The sequence below is a fragment of the Chamaea fasciata genome, unplaced genomic scaffold (genome assembly GCF_029207755.1).
Source record: "Chamaea fasciata isolate MVZ Bird 193981 ecotype frontalis unplaced genomic scaffold, bChaFas1.0.hap1 SCAF_6, whole genome shotgun sequence".
Taxonomy (NCBI): Eukaryota; Metazoa; Chordata; class Aves; order Passeriformes; family Sylviidae; genus Chamaea; species Chamaea fasciata.
Window position 1 is genome coordinate 17,971,059 of NW_027094091.1, and position 18,593 is coordinate 17,989,651.

The window sequence follows — 18,593 nt, forward strand, 5'->3', positions numbered from 1 at the left end:
TAAAAGGAATATGATTTGCACAAACCTCTCTGAAACATCTCTATTTATAAAGTTCCTTTTTATGATGAATTGGAACAACTCCTAACACTGCAATAGCACATGTAATTTCAACACCTGGAAAGAATTCAACCTCACTAATCACTGTTTACAACCATAGCACCAGGATTTCAGCAGTCTGTAGTTAAAACCCGGGCTCCCAGTAAGGGCAGGAAAGGCATTACCATGCCTATACTAAATCTTCCTGCTCAGATTTATTTCCTTTAAAACCATTTCTCTGGGGTTGCAATTCTATGCTGAATTTTATTTGTCAGTCATATAAATGACTTAACGTGACAAAAACCTTTATACTCATGACAGATATTTTGGGAGAAACTTGAAGAATTTTAGGCACCAAAATAAACCAGCCTTGTTTGACCATGCCAAGAGCATTACAATAAGCTAAGTATAAATTTGCTCCTTCCTGCAAGCCTTGTATTGTACTTCTGTTACACTGAAACAACCAAGCTATGTCACAGAAGTAGTCTCCAGCAATTACTCATTTCCCTGGCTTAGAGGTTCCATACAATGTATAATTTAGACTGTTACAAGTTTCAAAGGTTTTGGCAACACCTTATTAAGGCTCTTGGTCAAATGTGGATAGAAGGAGAAATATTTGATTTTCACAAGTGCTCTACTAGGCTTTAGGACAGCCAGCCAAGAGGATATGTTGACTGATACCTGGACTTGGTACCACTTCTTTGGCATATATAAGAAAACATACCATATGCTTGGAAGATGATAAAATGAACAATGGAGGACCGCCTTTGTGAACCTGCAAGCACGTACTTTTTGAGGAAAGGGGAGAAATCTATGCAAAGGCAAAGGCAATTCATTTTTCCATTTGGCAACTTCTTTTCAATATTCATAGAACAAACACAGAATTCACTCAAAAATCCAAAACTAGTTACTTCAACAGACAATAAAGCACATATCATTTACCCATGCAACTGAGAATAACTCCCTGTAAATTAGCCAAATTCAGCTTATCTAGACTCAATTTCTTTGACAGCTTTTTTTTTTTTTTTTTAGCTGAAGCCTTAAAAAGGCTCGTGAAACTGTGAAAGACTTTACTTCTTTCACTCACACTACACAAAATTAAACCTCTCTGATGAAGAGAAGTTTCTGAGCCATGAATAAAGAAGGGAAAGATGTAGAGGTACCTTTCTGCTGCCTCATCTTCTCTTGCCTCTACAACAATCTGCAGCAGTGGAAAGTGTTTCTCCTATCCTCTTCTCAATGCAGCTGTTTCTAATACAACATAACAAGTACTGCTTCAGCGCCTACTCTGTAACTGGCCACTATCAGACATGCTTCCAGAGCTCCAGCCACATTTCCATTTCTGGCAGGTTCTCTGCAGCTTCTGCAGCACGACAAGCTATTTGTTGTATACGCATCTGTTATGGGAAGCTTGCATGTATCATAGACTCAAGGAGTAGCTGCAAGGGACTCATAAAGATCATAAAGTCCAACTCCCTCCACCTCACATGACTACCCCAAAACGAAGGCATATACTGAGTGCTGTCCAGATGCTGCCTGAACTCTGGCAGGCTGGGTGCTGCAGCCACTTCCCTGGGAAGCCTGTTCAAGGGCCCAACCACCTTCTCAGTGGAGCATGATTTGAGCACAGTCTAACCCCCCCCCGCAGTGCTAGACATAAGACACTGTCCCCATATTCCTTTTTCCTTTGACCAAGTGTAAGTGCAACCACAGCCAACAATCCCATCAGAAGCTAAGAAGAAAGGAGAAAAAGATGGCTCTGAGATTGACACATGGGAAGTACCTACCTTTATTACATAAAGGAAAAAAAGCATGATAGATCAGAACAGACCAGGGAGTGAAACATTCAATGGGATGGGATCACAGACCTCCCTGTTTTCCACTTAGGCTTTGTTAAAATTTGCAAGAACATTTTTTGGGATAAAAGGTGGAAAAGACCTTCTCTCTTAGCTACAGAGGAGTGTAAAAAAAATACTGACAAAAATATCTATACTTATTAACATAAACCAGTAAATACCTGTCAGGCAGCAACAGACCTCTGCTCACTAGTGACCAACGGCCTAATGAGAAAAAACAGTAACTCCAAATAGTCATACCTGGCATTGTGCACTACACTGGAGTTTGGCTCCTTTAACCATTTTGCAAATCTAGCTACACATACACACAGTGTTATTTTTCTTCACAGCACTTTAAAAATGATGGATAGTAACAGTCTTTAATATAGCTCTCAATTCCCTTGCACATCAATCTTACCTGACACTTAAAAAAAAAATAAAGAACTTTTTGCCTGTAGGGTACTACCTGAAAAAGTAATATGGGAAGGGGGAAGAGGGTTAAACTTCCAACATACCTTTACAGTTTAAAAGTATTTTTAAATACAAACATTCCTATATTGCAATTTACAGTCTTTTATGTTTGTTCCAGCCACGCCTTCAAACAAAGAAGTGCACTGAATTATAGGTCTGACAGAAAAAGGTTTGATGAAACATTCAGCACACTTGATGGGTGTGACTGATCACAAATTTAAGTGCCATTTCTCCTCCAATGAATTCATATGATTGCAATGGCTGAATTAATACAGAAAAACCTGTTTTACTTACCAACTACCACTGTTCACTCCAAGATACAGAAACTGATGACCTACCTCCCCAAGAACTAGCTCCCTTGTAATAAAATCCCCAAATTATTGTATTTTTCTCTTTAAGATGAATAACTGGAGAAGACTCTTAAAATTACAGATCCTGGGTATACAAAACAAAATATACTTAATTTGGGTCATATTTTCGTGCAGAAAACCAACACCAAAAATCAAAGCTCTGCCAAGCAGTCACTTGACATAAAACAAGAGAAGAAGAAAATCCTCTCCTAAATATTTTGAGCTCCCGAAGACATCTTAAATTTTGAGCTAATGCACAAAAAGTATCAAAATCCCTTAAACATTTTGAGTGTCGTAATTAATTGAGGGAATATACACTGAGAGTACTCAGGTGCAGAGGTGTGTGTGAATGTCTCGCTATTCCATTAAGGTAAGACACAGCAACCAGAGAAGCTGTTGTACACATCAGGACTGAGGGACCATCACATCTATTAGAATGAGCATTTCTTCTTTCCTAGACCTCACTGGTGGACTTGGCAGCATTAGGTTAATGGTCGGCCTTGATGGTCTTTGAGATCTTTTGCAATCTAAATAATTCTATGATTTTGTGTTAGTGCAGGAACTATTTGTTTAAGAAACAATGGTGTTACTTCACAAAGCATGACTCCTAGTGTGGCTATCAAGTTGTAGGTTTTATATACTACCACCTGCTCTGACCAATGGAATAAAAGATTCAGTGTTCAGAAACAAAAATCTCTCTACTGGCTGTGCTCTTGGAGCTGGCACATTTTGAAATCCATGGCAATATTCCTTTCTATGTGTTGCAAGGACAAACAACGTCGCTGTTTTCCAACTGCTACCTCATGTTATGGGAGTCAAACACATGCACCTACAAACCAAAGCAAAGTGCACCTGTCATTCAGCACATGCATAATGTTTTTCATCTTCAAACCCCTTGTAGAGACGAGGAAATCACATTAATCTTCACAGCACCACTGTGAGGTAAATACAAAATTATTCCTTACCCCGTAGTGTATTTTATCCACAGATTTTCTCATAGGACTCTGAATGCAGCTTTTGCACCTTAACACAAGGCTAGCAAAACTTAGTGAATTCATTAATTAACAAGAAATAGCCACATCAATAGTTGTTTATGATGATGTCATGAACAGTCATAAGGTAATCACTGAAATTTGTTTCAGAAGTGAATAGTGATAGCCAAGTACATTGAACTAGAGGCTTGAAGGGAAAGGGATCAAAATGGGTCCATTTGTGGTATGCCACAGCATAATCCTGTCTGAAACCTCTGATCTGTCTGATGTTATGCCTGCCCCAAAAAGTCATGCCCACAGACATATTCATTAGCAGGAGACAAGCTCTCTGACCAGCATCTCAGTGAGTGGGTACCATGCTGCTGCAATACCAACAGCTCTTGAAGCAGACAGAATCCTGGTTTGAATGAATCACCTTGGGATTCCTATGGATAACTGTAACAGCATTAAGGGCCAATACCTTCAGGTCCTCTGGTGGGACTTTTTGGCTGGTAGGAAGATAAACCATCAAGCTGTGCTCTGTACTAGGAATATGTCATTATTACATTATGGGACTCAGTATATGACCATGGGATCCTCTCTAAGGCTCAACAGCTGCTTGGGAGACACAGGATCCACTTGACTACATGAGGCAAAAGTATCTTTGCCAGTAGGCTGGAGAACTTCAAAAGGAGACCTTTACTCTTGAAATTATGTGGGTGGGAATAAGGAATCTTAGGATAGGGTAGGCAAGCCAAGAGGCTGGGATGATGGGAGAGAAAGGACATAGCAATTCACAAAGCAACTGAGCTGAAGTGTAATTCCTTTGACCATAGGAACGTAGAGAAGGTGATTACCATAGAACAGCCTTGTAGGAAAGCTCTAAGCCTGTACCACAGAACCAGCACACTCAGATGCCCCTCCGAGGTCTCCAACATGTGCAGCAAGGGAAATAAACAGGAGGAGTTTGAAGACTGTGTGCAGTTACAGGGTTACAAACTCTGGAATCACGGAGAATCAGTGGGAGAGCTCACACATCTGGAGTGCAGTGATGAAGGGATATAGGCTCCTTAGAAAGGACAGCAAAAAGGTGAGGAAGGGTCTTTCCCCCTCACCCTTTTTTCTGTGAGAGCACTCAAACACTGGAACAGGTTGCCCAGAGAGGCTGTGGAGTCACAAAGAATCAAAGCCATATTGAAATGGGAGACCTGCTCTAGGTGGCCGTGTTTGAGCAAGAAGATTGGACTAGCTGACCTCAAGAACTGTCTTCCCACCTCAAAGTGGTCTTGTGGCATTCAGTTTCATTTAATTTGATTCCTTATACATTTAAAATACAAATATAAGGCATCCCCAGTGACACACGCTTTGCAACTTTATTCTTGACACACAGCCCCAGTGCAAGCCCATTATCTCCAACTGAGTGGTCTCACTGAGATCAAATTAAGGAAAGCATATTTAGGACTGTGGCCCAGCACAGTTCTCCTAACCATGCATTTTACCTCATCTTTGTTTATTCAAAGGATCTCATTTGTATTAAAAGAACTTCCATTTCATATAGAAGGTCAAAGGATTCACTGATTTGTTATTTAAATGGCAAAGCTTCTCTCAAACTGAAGCTATACTGAAACTTTGAGCAATGTAGGTGAAAATAATAGGCAGTATATATTAAGCTAGAAATCCAATCTATGTTTTTTTCTTTAAGTTTCCCAGTGCAGCAACACTAGCTAACAGATACCTAGTAAACTTCCAATAATATGTCCTGTATCATAGCTAATGCATATAATTACATATCATTGCAGAAATGTAGAATGGTAGAATTCCTATTTATATAGGATGCTCAGCAGAGGCTATGTAGACAGAGAAATATTTTAACATGTCTTTCAAAACATGTTATTTCAAAACATGTTGTTTACCGTTGTGCTGGTTTCAGCTGGGGTAGAGTTCATTTTTTTCACAGTGCCTGTTATGGGGCTATGCTTTAGATTTGAGCAGAACACAGGGCTGATAATATGGAGATGTTTTTGTTCTGGCTGAGCAGGGCTTACAGAGAGCCAAAACCTCTTCTGCTTTTTGTACTGCCGTGCTGGCAAGGAAGCTAGGGGTGCATGGGAGGCTGGGAGGAGGCAAAGCCAGGACAGGTGACCCAAACTGACCAAAGGGATATTCCAGACCATATGACATCATGCTCAGTGTATAAAACTGGGGGAAGAAAAAGGAAAGGGGGGTTGTTTGGAGTGATGGCATTTGTCTTCCCAAGTCACTGTTATGCTTGAAAGATCCCTTTCCCAGGGACGGGTGAACACCATGCCTGCCCATGGAAGCTGCAAATGAATTCCTTGTTTTGTTTTGCTTTGCCTGTGTGAGCAGCTTTTGCTTTTCCTATAAAACTGTCCTTATCTTGGCCCACAACTTCCGTAGCTTTTACTCTTCTGGTTCTCTCTCCGATTGCCCTGGTGAGGGAATGAGTGAGGGGCTGTGTGGGCCTTGGCTGCTGCCTGGGATTCAACCACTACAACCATGTCTCAATTAATTTTAACATAAAACACCCTCTTCCTAATTCCTATCGTCCTGAAACATTTCACCCCTCCATTACTTATCCAAAACCTACTCTACACCTGACACCATAAGACATTATAAAACTACCTTCAACCACAGCATTTGACAGAGTTGGGCATGAGGGGCCAGGAAAGCACCGACAGCTCACAAGCTGTGAACAACGCTAATGGTGAAACATCTACAATAGAAATACAGATTTCTGTAGCACCATTTCTCATTTTCTGCTTCTGCTGGTTGGCAGAAGGCGATATACACAGAGCCATCTTTGGACAGAATCACCATACTATCATAGAATTGTTTAGTTTGGAAAAGATCCAAGATGCAAACACAGCTTTGAGAGGGAAAACACTACAGAGCACTGCATGTTAAGATAACTTTAAGTAACAATTTTACAAAACCAGACTTTGAGTTAAATGCTTGCTGACAGAAAATGCCTGATTACATATTTCCATAAAAACCATGAAAATTCTGTGCTGGAAAACAGGATGAGAAGGCATGGTGGAGAACAAGACCTTTTAAGCAGTTACCAAACATAATTGATAATAAAGGGGAAAAATGAAGACAAGAAGGTGAAGACAGTAGCAATTCCAACCAACCTATTTTATTTAAGGTTCTAGACTGAAATTACAATAATAATAATAATAATAATAATAATAATAATTTCTCAGCTGTGGGAAACCAATGCAACAGCTAGCAAATTTGTTAAGCATATTGTGTTTTCATCTCATTTCTGACCATGAAAACAGGATGCACTTTTGTGTCATGTAGAATCCATTGGAGGATCAGGGTCTCCTTACATAAAGTGACTGAGGTCACAAACTTCTCCCAGCACACATCTAGGGTTCCAGGAAAAAAGGGAATGGAAGAAGCACAGAAGGGAGAGAGGACTTCACTCTTATGTGAGAACACACTAAGAAAGGTATGTATGGTAATAATGGAAAAATGTTCATAACTTTCTTTTATTATTCTCTGATACATTTCCCAAAGCAAAACTATACTCTTCTTCAGAAGGATTGCACTAACTACCCTAGGTTATCCACCTTGTATGCTACTGACACATTTCTCAGGAAAATGAAAACTCAAGAAATACACTAACAGTCTACTACTGTACAATCTAACATATATATTATTCTAGGGGGGAACCCATGAATGACCCCATCTGAAGACAAGATTTTCTTTCTTTCACTGCTACCTAGCATGAATACATAACTTTCTCAGGAAAAAAAAAATACTCCCACGTGGATTATTAAAGGTTTTTCAGGACCTTGCACTGGTAAGACAAATTGCCAAAAGTTAATACAATCACAGTTTCTGAATTTAGACTGAATTTGGCTAGTATTTTAGAAACAACTGTCAGTTTTATTTGTTTTGAAAGATGAAAAATTAATTAGAAGAGCTATGAGATGGCAAATCTCCCTTTCTACTTATCTCTGTAATGATCCATACAATACTTTGGTTTTTTTCTTTCAACTGGCTATTCCTCAGCAACACTCAGAATGCACAAACTTGTATCTGGTCATAAAGTTTTATTAGAATTCCATTGAAATAACAGAATTGCAAATAAATTATGCTAAATAATGAGGAAGTTAAATGATTCTACACTGAGCCACTGACTTCTTGGCAGCTATTTGTTTAAGTGCCTGAAGGAGTAATTATATTGCCTCTGGAAGTTTAGTTTAAAGCAACCAAAATGCTAAGCCGTAAAATTTTAAGCAAATAGCAAGAACTACATGCAAACTCTCAGGGAAAGGGTGATGAGTAAAACTTCTGATCCATTAACAGAATGTAATAACCATATTTTAAACATAGTTAAAAGACTTCCAAAACTAGAAATTACAGCAATAAATTTTGTTCTTTTCAGTTGTCCTCATCTCCCTGTTCCACACAATGAGTTTTGGGTGACATTTTTCTTTAAAAATTGAGATAATTTTAGTATGTGACAACCAACATTCCGCAACAGGGACATACTATGTGGACATCCAGAAACAAAAGTGCATGTGAGCAGGCAAAAATATTTTCAGGGGAACCATAAAATGCAATTATCATTGTTTTACCATTTATAACTCATAGAGTCCAAGTGGCTTGGGAGAATACCTAATGGAAAACAGCACTCACAACAATAAATTAACAATTATGGAAAGCAGACAATGCATTCCCAGCTTACATTAAGTATGAGAAGTCCTGTCACAAATCCATTTTAGGACTCAATACGGAAGAATAAACAACAAAGAGAACAATCTCAAGTCTCTGTACACTGACCAATTTCAGTCTCAGGTGAAAATGAAAGCAACAGCCATATATTCTACAGTTCAGGTATTTCACAGTGAAATGTGTAGACAAAAGCAGAATTTCACAATTTAAAGACTGAGCTTTGCAATGTTCAGAAATGCTTGCTTTTTAACCAGATTTCTTAATTAATATTTTTATTCTTTTGCAAAGTACTTTTGTAGCAGATAAATAACACCAGCTGAAAAAAAAATTCCTACCTGTTTCCTCTTTTCAGGTGGAAGAGATGGATCTCCATCCTACAAATAAACAGATATATTTTATTGGCAACTTATTTCTGAAACCAGAAACTGTATTAATTCTGTGAATCTAATTGCAGAACATGTATTTTAACTAAAATGTTTTCAATTGTTTAAAATACTGTTGATTAATACCAGTAATACTAACTTCAACTTTAAAAAAATTCCAAAGTTGAAGATTTGTTTACATTTCTAGAACAGCGGTTCATTACAAATTTGTTTTGCATTAATTTTCATACTGGTACATTAAGTTGCTGTGGAATAATAATACCACAGTCAGTTTTTAAATGGAATTATCACGGAAACTAATTTCCTCAGAGCATGCACTTCTATGTCCTATGTAACAAGCACTGCCTCATCAGTGCAGAACAAATGAGTAATAATATGATCAGGGCTGTCCAACTGCAGGACTGCTGGAAACAAGTACCTAAACATTTTTACAGCAGCCATTATGGAATTCTTTCCAAATTTTTTTTTTAAGGTTCACCTTTGTCCCCCAATTATACAGTCTTCATAAAGAACAACCTACAATCAGCTCCCGATACTTCTTTTTCAGAGACTGGTGTCGCTCCCGCAGCTGGTTGGCCATAAGTTTGTACTGGTCTCTTTCTTGTTGACAGGTGTCCAGCTCTTTGGATAGGATTAGCAATGCCTCCTTTTTACTTTCGAGTTTCCTTTTGCACACCAGATACTGCAGAAGAGAAAAACCCATACATGTAACAAGCCACTTCTACCCAAGACAGCACTGGATACAAGAGGCTCAAGCTCTTCTCTGAAAAGTTGGAGGAAGACTGCACAAGAACAAAGTCCGCCACAAGTCATCTTAACTTATTAAAAACAGCCATGGGATATCTTGTATAGAAAGCTTGAAATCCCTGTTAGGCCACATGTTCACCTGACCACTGTGACTTAAAAAATGTACCAATTTGAGTTTCTTATTCTTTTCCTTATATGCAGTAGCACAAGGAACCTTGCAATTTGCCCAGCAGCCCTGACAAAGCTGCTAGAAGGAAGGAGCATTTGCAAAATCCTTTTTCTACATGCGTTCCCAATACCCAGCTCCCAGGTAGCTTCCTGCTTCACTGCTTCAATCGCACCTGCTTCACTTCCCAGTGCCGTCCCTCTCCCTACACGAGCAATGTCCTCTGCGCTCAGACTCCCAAGTGGACACTGAAATGGGACCATGTTACAGCAGAAGGGGCTGCATGAATGATAACCAAAATTTACCTTGACTATGAAACAATTACAGTGTGATGCCCTAACGCCACACATAAAAGAAACTTAATTATGCTGTGATACTACAGGCACATGCTCGTTTGAGGGAAAAAAAATGGGAAATAATGCAAGAATGCTGCAAATACCTAAAAGGGCAGGGAAGGCAGAGATGAGCCTTCCCCTGCAGCCACCACTTATCATGTGAAGGGTTCATGCACTAAGCAAAGAAGGACTTGCAAATCTTAGCCGTTCTGCATTAGTCGGATCCGCTTCATTGCCTTTCCCCATTGAAAGGAAGAGTAATGTGGATGTCACGCTCAATGTTACCTATCAGAACTTTCAGGTAACTTTTTCCACTTAACATGATGTTCGATCAGCAGATTCTTATTACTCATCACTTGACACCGCTCATGCTAAAGTATGTATTTCGGTTTCTGATGTTACTGACATAAGACATGGCTCTAAATACTTTCTGAATGTGATCTGCAAGAGACCAAATATCACAGCAGTCATGAAAACAATTTATAGTTTCATTATATCCTCTGACAAGAATACTTTGTCATTATGGGCTCTTGCACAAAGCAAGAACATCAGCACTTCCATACTGTTCAAGTCAGTGCCGCTCTTTGGGACAAAAATTAATTTTTGTATGTACTCCTTGCTTGGAATTAACTTTGTTAACCTCAATTTCAAGTCAATGAGAAAGGAAAACGTGAGTTTAGTATATTAGTTCAGACAACCTTTCCCAAAAATGGTAAATGCTTAGTTGCAAAAAAGTAGGAAGGAAATGAGAAAAGCAGTTCCAAGAAGGATTTGAACTCTCTAAAAGGACACTTCCACCTTGGATTAATTTTATTTCTGGCAATACTGAAGTTGAAATCCTGCCATAAATTTTCTGGATTATGATGCCTTGGCATCAACAAAGGCAAGTGTACCTATGTACTTATGTCCTTACTGATACCTTACACAAATGTCAAATCCCTTGATAAAGGACGGGAAGGTATGAGAAGCTAAACTTTAATATTGTCAGTAAGTGATTATAGTACACTGCTTCAAACTTGATAAAGTAATTCCTTCCCTTACAGTGAAATATTTGTCAATCTCTCTTCTTTCATTCCGTGTTTCATCCTCTAAGTAATTCTAAAATAAGCCTACGCTAAATTGTTTTTAAATATTAACAATCTGACAGAGTAGTTGCAAATAAAAATGAGCAAAAGCAAACTTCACAATCACTTTAAAAAAACAAAGAACCCAATAGCTTAAAGTCCTGAACCAAGTGGTCTGTCCTGTTCTTTAACAGGAAGAATCCCAGGAAGAATGAAGCTGGCCCATCCAGCCAACACCTGTGTGGAGTACAGCAGCCTATACCACGCACACAATGGCAGTGGAAAGAAGCCAAACATCTTGCCTTCTACACCCACAGTACCTGCAGGTGCCTGCAAGCCTTGCCTCAAATGCTGCTGGATGAAACCATGTATGAGAGTCAGGAGTGAACCAGAGCATGTGGATTAGACTGTAAAACCCAGTAGTTTCCCAGCAGGAAATACAGACCCAGCAGCAAACAAATCTTGCTTCTGCCACGAGTCACAGCCCTCTCACAAAGGACACACTGAGAGCATATGAGAAGGCTTTGCCTTTTACAGCAGCGCTGGCAGGGGCTGGGGAATTCTCCACTACCTATTAGCCTGAGGATAACGAACCATAAACAGATTGTGGGGACAGTAATGTTCAGGGCCTAAATTAAAAGGAATAATGATGGCCTCCTTGTTTAAAATCTGTTTTAAGTAGATGAACTATACACTGATGATGTTGGCATCTCTCCTCAATGTACTATTTGAGTTTTACTATAAAAATGACCACATAAAAGACTTTTTGAAGTAATTTTTGCCTTTTACACATATTGACTTTTCCAAATAAATAGAATAAAAACAGTAATAACATAATAATTTGTTTCCATGGGCTTATGGCACAAGAAACAATAAAGCCAGAGCATTTCTGTGGAATCTGATTATTCAACAGGGCTATGTTTGCAGTTCCCATTACCATTACTGAAGGAAAACCAAATTTCACAAAGACAGACTTCAAAGAGGTTATTCAATATATTTGTTTCTGAATGTTAAAAAACAATGTAGCAATAATGGCCATAAAATGACCTAACAACTGTACACCAGAAATGGGTCCTAGTCAGGGAAATAACTGAGTCCTATCAGTGATTTCCCTTATATGGACAAATAAATGCAACAAAATTGATACGCTGTCAAAAAGAACATAGAAGTGTGACAAGTCCTTTTGGAGCTATAAAAGCAATAAGGCAAATTTTCTCAAACAGTCTGAGAAAAAGTATTCAGTAGATGTTTCTGGCATTCCCTCATGTAGAGATTTCTTCCCCTGCAACTGAAGGAAAGCCACATCTCAAGTGCTGTCTGTCAGTGAAACAAACAAGTGAATTCTGCTATGCACTGTAGTTACTATGAAATATTCTTACTGTCTTTTATTTCTTTTTAATTATTGGCACAAAATAAACTATGAATTTAAAAAAGAAAGTTAAATGAGAACCAGCTGCTATACATTGAATCTGAAAGTTACAGTGTACAACTTTTCCTATCTGTCTAGTGACTTTTATCAATGTGCTGTTATCTGCAATGAAGTAAATTATAATTGCTACAAGGAAGATCATAATAATTAAAGGAATATATATGACATTCTACATTACTGCCTGAACTGCTTTACAGCCAGATGACTACTTTGGTGAAATTGAGTAAAAAGAGACTGACATTACAGAAGAGTGTAACTGCTCCAAGGTGACCCTCTACATCGAACACTTACTATTTGTCCATTGCTATTTTTAGTGACAAATCTGGGTAGATCTCATTAACGATGCTGTAGACATGGTCTAATAATCTGATGAAGCTGGGACATGGTCAAGGTTTTAGACTTTCTTTTTTTAAACCAACAAACACACTGAATTCCTATCGGATTTTTTTTTTAATTTGTACAAATTACTGGTCTATATTTTGGTATTTAATGACAATTAATGTCATGGAAAACATCTAATTTTCTGAGAGTAGAAGCAGAGGTATTATTTCCAATCTGTGCTTTGGAATAACTGTGGATCATATTCCATCTTCTTTTGACACTTGAGGGTCTTGTATCCTCAAATGCTGAAGGGCTGCTACATTACACTGGGCCTTGAAACCTATCATGCTCTCTGAGAAACCATGAAGTCTACTCACCATCTTTTAAAAAGAGAACTAACTGCTACCAAACTGCCTTAAGTAAGTTTTATCAAATTTCTCCTGACTGTACTCTTGCAGACAATTTTGTTGTAGCAACTGAAGGGTCCCAAAATGCATTGCAACCTCACTGTTTGGGATGTTTGTTAACTCTGTTTCTATAATGTTGCTCCCCTTGACTTCAGATTAAACTTAACTTATCTGAAAGAGTCAAGCACTCAGACCCAGAGAAATACACAATTACTGGCCATTTGCTTGCCATCTCACTTCCTGATGTGATTTACCTCTGATAAATCCTGAAATAATGCAGTGACCTTGGTTTTATCACACCATATCAACTCCGCTTTTCCTGCTGCCCAGCTCTTGCTTCACTGGCTGCCTCCCGGCTGCTGAAACACAAAGCAGGCTGGTATCTTTCACTGATTCTGTAAGTGATACAAGCGGCTCCTCAGAACACCATGTCTTGTCTTGATGACAATACTACACCACATCATCTTCACTGGCCACTTAGGAATACCACAATTTAGTAGTTAACACTACTGTGCAGTGTGGTCCAGCCCTCAGAAGTTTTGTATGCTGTGCATCAGATAGCATTATTAATATCTCTGTTTGTTTCACAACATCCCTGTGGGTCTCAGTCCAACCTGAAACATGGAAAGATGAAAAGCAAACACTTGTTTTGTTGCCTGGAAGTCCAGCATGCAGGTCTTCACAGCACTCTCCCACAGCTCCAGAGAATTCTGGAATGCAATAAATCACAATGCCAGCTCTTTCAGTATTTTCATTTAATTTTCCAAATGTCAAAGTCATTACAATGCCAACCCAACCAACCACAGATCTTACAGTATCTGCTTCACTTTGTTCTTCCCTACAGCCCCTGCATTTGTCCACATTAGGAAAAGCTGTTAAACTGGTGGCTCCAACGCCTGTTGGGCCCCTCTTAGAGGTTTGGCGAATTACATTTCATGCTTTCTTTGAGAAGAAAACATGACAGAATGTTAGATATAATACGAACATGAAAATCTCACCAGTTTTTCCTTCCTCTTCTCTCTTGTCCGCTTAAAAAATTGTGCAACCAATGGGAAAGGTCTGCTCTGCCAATTACAAGCAGGCTAGGTATCTCTTCAGAACTCATGTCTAGAAATCATGTTGAAATCTAGCTATTTCAACTAGAACTACTGCTCAACAGTTTGGCAAGTCCAAAATTACTAGGCAAGGGAGCTCAAAAGACAAGCACATCTCCTCCCTCTGGGCTGCTGAAAACCATGCACAGTCAATAATCAAGAAATAGCCTCTGGTGACTGAAAAATTAAATAGAAATTACATCTCTCAACTTTAGGAGGCACAGTCACATATGAGTAGCTGTAAACAGCATACACTAACCACTCTAATGTGTGGGAGGTGACAAACGAAAGAGAAGCACTTTGACATTGGCTTTAATTCTAGAAGCTGGCAAATCTAAGAGACCTTGAAGATCATCTAGTTCCAACTCTGTTGCCATGGGCAGGGACACCTTCAACTAGGCCAGCTTGCTCAGACTCCCATCCAAACTGGCCTTAAACAACTCCAGGGATGGGGATGAGGAACGGAATGCACTCTTGGGATAGTATTTTGAGATTTATGAAGATCATTGGTTTATGGAGGCCTTGGGCCACCAGCAAGAAAGTTCTTGCTACAGCTCAGTCTTTATGTCAAACCAGCAGTTTTTGACCAGGCCTTCACCCTACAACTTTACACTGGCTTTTAAATACTCTAAACATGGGTCACTGAGTGACACAAACGTTAGACAAAAACTAAGAGTCCAAGCAGAAAAAAAAACATGGTAACTCCACAGAGTAATTCATCTTTCATATAGGTATGTATGTATGTATCCATCTATCTATCTATATCTCCATACATCCATCACCAATACATGAACTTAGCTGGAGAATAGGTAAAATTTATGTGGATTCTTGCTCCTAAAGTGAGTTCTTCTGCATCCAGTTTGTGAGATTATCAATGGAAATAGTGACTCTTTTGTGCTCCTTCAGTGTTTGCTAAGTTGGCTTTGTCCCAGTATTCCTACCTACGTCATCCTATTCAGTTAGTTTAAAGAATGCTTAAGGTACATATGGTGCAAAGATTGTTCAGAGTACCAGGTGCACACTAGGCCTGAAATACGTGTGGCTGTAAAATAAGTGGAAAAATACATAAATATGGAGGCAAAACAACAAGCAAGAAGTTAGTGGTGAGCATAACAAAAACAGAGAAAGATATGTGAAAGGCACTGAAATGGAACTAAAGTTTGACTGAAATGGAACTAAAGGAAAAAGAAGAGTAAATATAGAAAAAGACTGAAAGAGACAAAATTTTTTTTTCTAATGAAAAATGAAAGGCAACCTACAAAAACAAATGCTGTGTGTATAAGTGTCTGTGCATAAGCACCAAACACACATCCTTACCACTTTTCTTAACACCTGTAGCACCACGGTTTTGAAAGTTACAGTTGTTTTGACAAGTATTTCAATTACTCCTACCTTTCAAACGTGGAGGATTTTTCATGCAAATGAAAAAGTATGTCACCACAGGTCTAAACCCATCATCTTCTGGTCTTTTACACCAAGATTTTTAACCCCATCTTATGTTTTAACTGTCTACCACCTGCAACAGGAGTGTTTGTTTAGAGCTACCACGTCTTGTCTTGCCTATGCTACCTTGTATTTTGAAAGCATTTCAAGACTTATGAAATGCACCGAGGAAAAAAAATTACCCAGCAGACACTGAAGCTAGGAGGCCCTGAGAAAATCTATACTGCTGAGGGATATGGTAAACTCAAAAAACTTATTACAAGTTACTTCAGAAGTCTGACCCACTTTCTCACAGACCCATTAGGATGTTGGAGTTAAGGGGTAAAACACATGGAGTGAATTACAATAGCCAAAGGAAGAGGAAGGCAAAAGAGGAAAACCTGTATCTTGACAGCACATACTATAGACTTTACCCAGAAAAACAGGCTGTAAGCCTGCTGTGGAAACAGAGAGAAAGGAAGGAAAGGTGGAATATAAGTCACAATGCCTCTATTTTTTCCTGAAAAAAAGAAATTATATGGATGTTTAGGTACCTACAAGAATGTAGCTTAGCATAGGCATTACACTTTACTACAATCAAGAAACTTCTAAACTGAACTAAGTGTTCAATTTTAGGACTGAGTTTTTAGGTTAAACTATATAAAAAGTGAAAAAGTTCCTAAGTAATTCTAAATGACTTTTTAAAGCAAGGAATAGCAGCATTTCCACTGAACACACCTTGTGATTTGTCTCCCACCTGAAATCATCCCCACCCCAAATAAAACTCCATTTGAGAAATGAGATGTCAGATTATTGAACACTGCACAACCAGGATATTACTGAAAGCACAGTTTCTACTTTCTCCTGGATCACATTGTGTCTTTGGAAGTACTGTGTTCACTGACAGTCTCCAATTCTGGATGTTCTGTACTAGCACAGATCTGGGCCCATACAAACCCCCACTGAAATCACCAGGAGTAGTGACAGGTTCAACACCCTGAACCCAAATATCTCTTTGACAGGTCAGGGCCTTAGGCCTTACACTCAGTTAACACAATGGAGGCAAAAATGTCCTGAACACGGGAATTCACCTGTGTGCCTCATACTGTAGGACAGCAGACTCAGTCAGGTTTATCCAGGCCAATGCCATTTGCACAGAAGTTTTATCAGCTAGCCGTATGCATAAAAACACTATTTTTACAGTAATGCAATGTAAAAAACAGCATGTCAGCCTACTTCATGAGTTTGGCTAATAAACAGATTTGTCTTCAATAACACTCCTTTAAATGCTACTGACCTCAGGCTGGTTTGATTTTGGTAACTTACCCTACGTGAAAACTTGTAAACACTGTGGATGTTCTACTGAGGATGCAGTGGACAATAAAGTTTCTATTCATGCAACTGGAAAATCATCCACCTGTTGAGGCTCATGCTCACGGGGCTATCACATTCTTTTCTCGCACAGTATAAATGTGACCATGGGTCTCAAAACCCTTTCATGTGTGGTTCAAGTGAAGTAAGAACAGAAGGCACACGGCACAGGAGCAGCCCGGTCACCCAGGCCGGTGCCGCAGCTTGGCCGCGCTGCTCTGCTCTGCTCGCTGCTCCTCCGGGCCCGAGGCCTCGGCCATCCCCGCAGCCCAGGGAATCCTCGGCGGTTTCAAACCAGCCGCAGCAGCAGCGCCGACACCCTGCTCCCTGCAGCCCCGGGGAGGCTGATACACGGGGAGGCTCGCAGGCCCTTGCTGCCGGTGCTCCGCAGCAGCGCAGGGCCGCGGCGGCAGCCCGAGCAGGGCAGGGCAGGGCAGGGCAGCGGCAGACGTGGCGGCACAGCGCAGCCGTGCCCGGCCCAGCTCGGCGCCCCCCGCCCGCCGCTCCGGCCCTCTCGGCCGCGGGCCGGGTCCCCCGCCGGCGGCTGTGTCCCTCTCCCCGGCATTTCCTCGAGGCGCGGGGAGCAGCCGGGCCCGCCCGCCGTTCTGCCTCGGTGCTCGGCGCCCCGGCCCGCGGCCCCCCCGCCGCCTCACCTCGCTCAGCAGCCCCTGCCAGTCGCTCTCACTGCGGTGGGAGCTCATGGCTCCGGCGGGCCGCGGCGCCGGGGAGCGGCTCCTCCCGGCCCGGCCTTCGCCGAGCAACCGCGGGAGAGGCGGGGACTGCGGCCACCTCTGCCGGCCCGCCCTGCCCCCCGAGCGCCGCCGGGACCGGCCGCCGCCGCACGGGCGAGCTGCCGGCGGGGCCGGGCCGCGGGGCAGAGCGGTGCGGCCCGGGCGGCACCGGCTGAGGGCTGTGCGGGAGTGTCTGGGGTGCGTGTCCCAGAGAAGGGTCCTCCTCTCCATACGTGCGCCTCCTGCTTAACAGCTTGGCACTGCTGCCATCCCGGGCTCTGGACAGCCGGAGGACTGGTCGATGAGGAGAACCGCATCAGGGAGGCTTTAGTGTTTTATATCTCTGTAACAGAATTATGTGCGCAATTGTGTTGTGTGTGTAATGCAGGCCACAGCAGGAGGACAAGGCAACTGCTTTCTCAAAACACGGTGGTGGAACACTGCCCGCTTCGGGTACAGATCTCCGTTGTTGTTCGGGTAACGGAAGTGTAAATAACCTAATGACCCAGGACTCGATCTGGCTTCTTTATTTGCCCGTGGGCACAGACGCTCCTCCATCAGCCCTGAAACCCAAGCACAGCGCTCCTCACCCTTCCTGATGCGTCTGCTCCAGCCATGCCCTCCGCCGCTCCCATGGCGACAACATCCCCATAAGACCAGGTCTACCTTGGGGTACATCATGTGTGATCTTTATTGTACTCCCGACACGGCGAATGTCCCCAGGACTTAGGTTTTCCAGGCAGAGTTCAAGCA

At 41.1% G+C, this 18,593-nt stretch overlaps 1 protein-coding gene across 4 annotated transcripts in view; it reads right to left on the bottom strand.

Annotated features, from left to right (window-relative positions):
- CCDC149 (coiled-coil domain containing 149) overlaps nucleotides 1-17,859 on the bottom strand; it is a 52,070-nt gene extending 34,211 nt beyond the window's left edge. For 3 of the 4 annotated variants that reach the window (XM_066185554.1, XM_066185553.1, XM_066185552.1), the window contains exons 1-3: nucleotides 17,763-17,859; nucleotides 9,274-9,435; nucleotides 8,706-8,744 (exon numbers count right to left, since the gene is read on the bottom strand). In XM_066185554.1, the coding sequence (XP_066041651.1) occupies nucleotides 8,706-8,744; nucleotides 9,274-9,435; nucleotides 17,763-17,810 (249 nt within the window). In that variant the 5' untranslated portion in view covers nucleotides 17,811-17,859. Of the gene's footprint in view, nucleotides 1-8,705; nucleotides 8,745-9,273; nucleotides 9,436-13,476; nucleotides 13,547-17,762 lie in introns of those variants that run through there. The other variant, XM_066185555.1, reaches the window with a different exon arrangement.
- Between the last annotated feature and the right edge of the window lie 734 nt (nucleotides 17,860-18,593).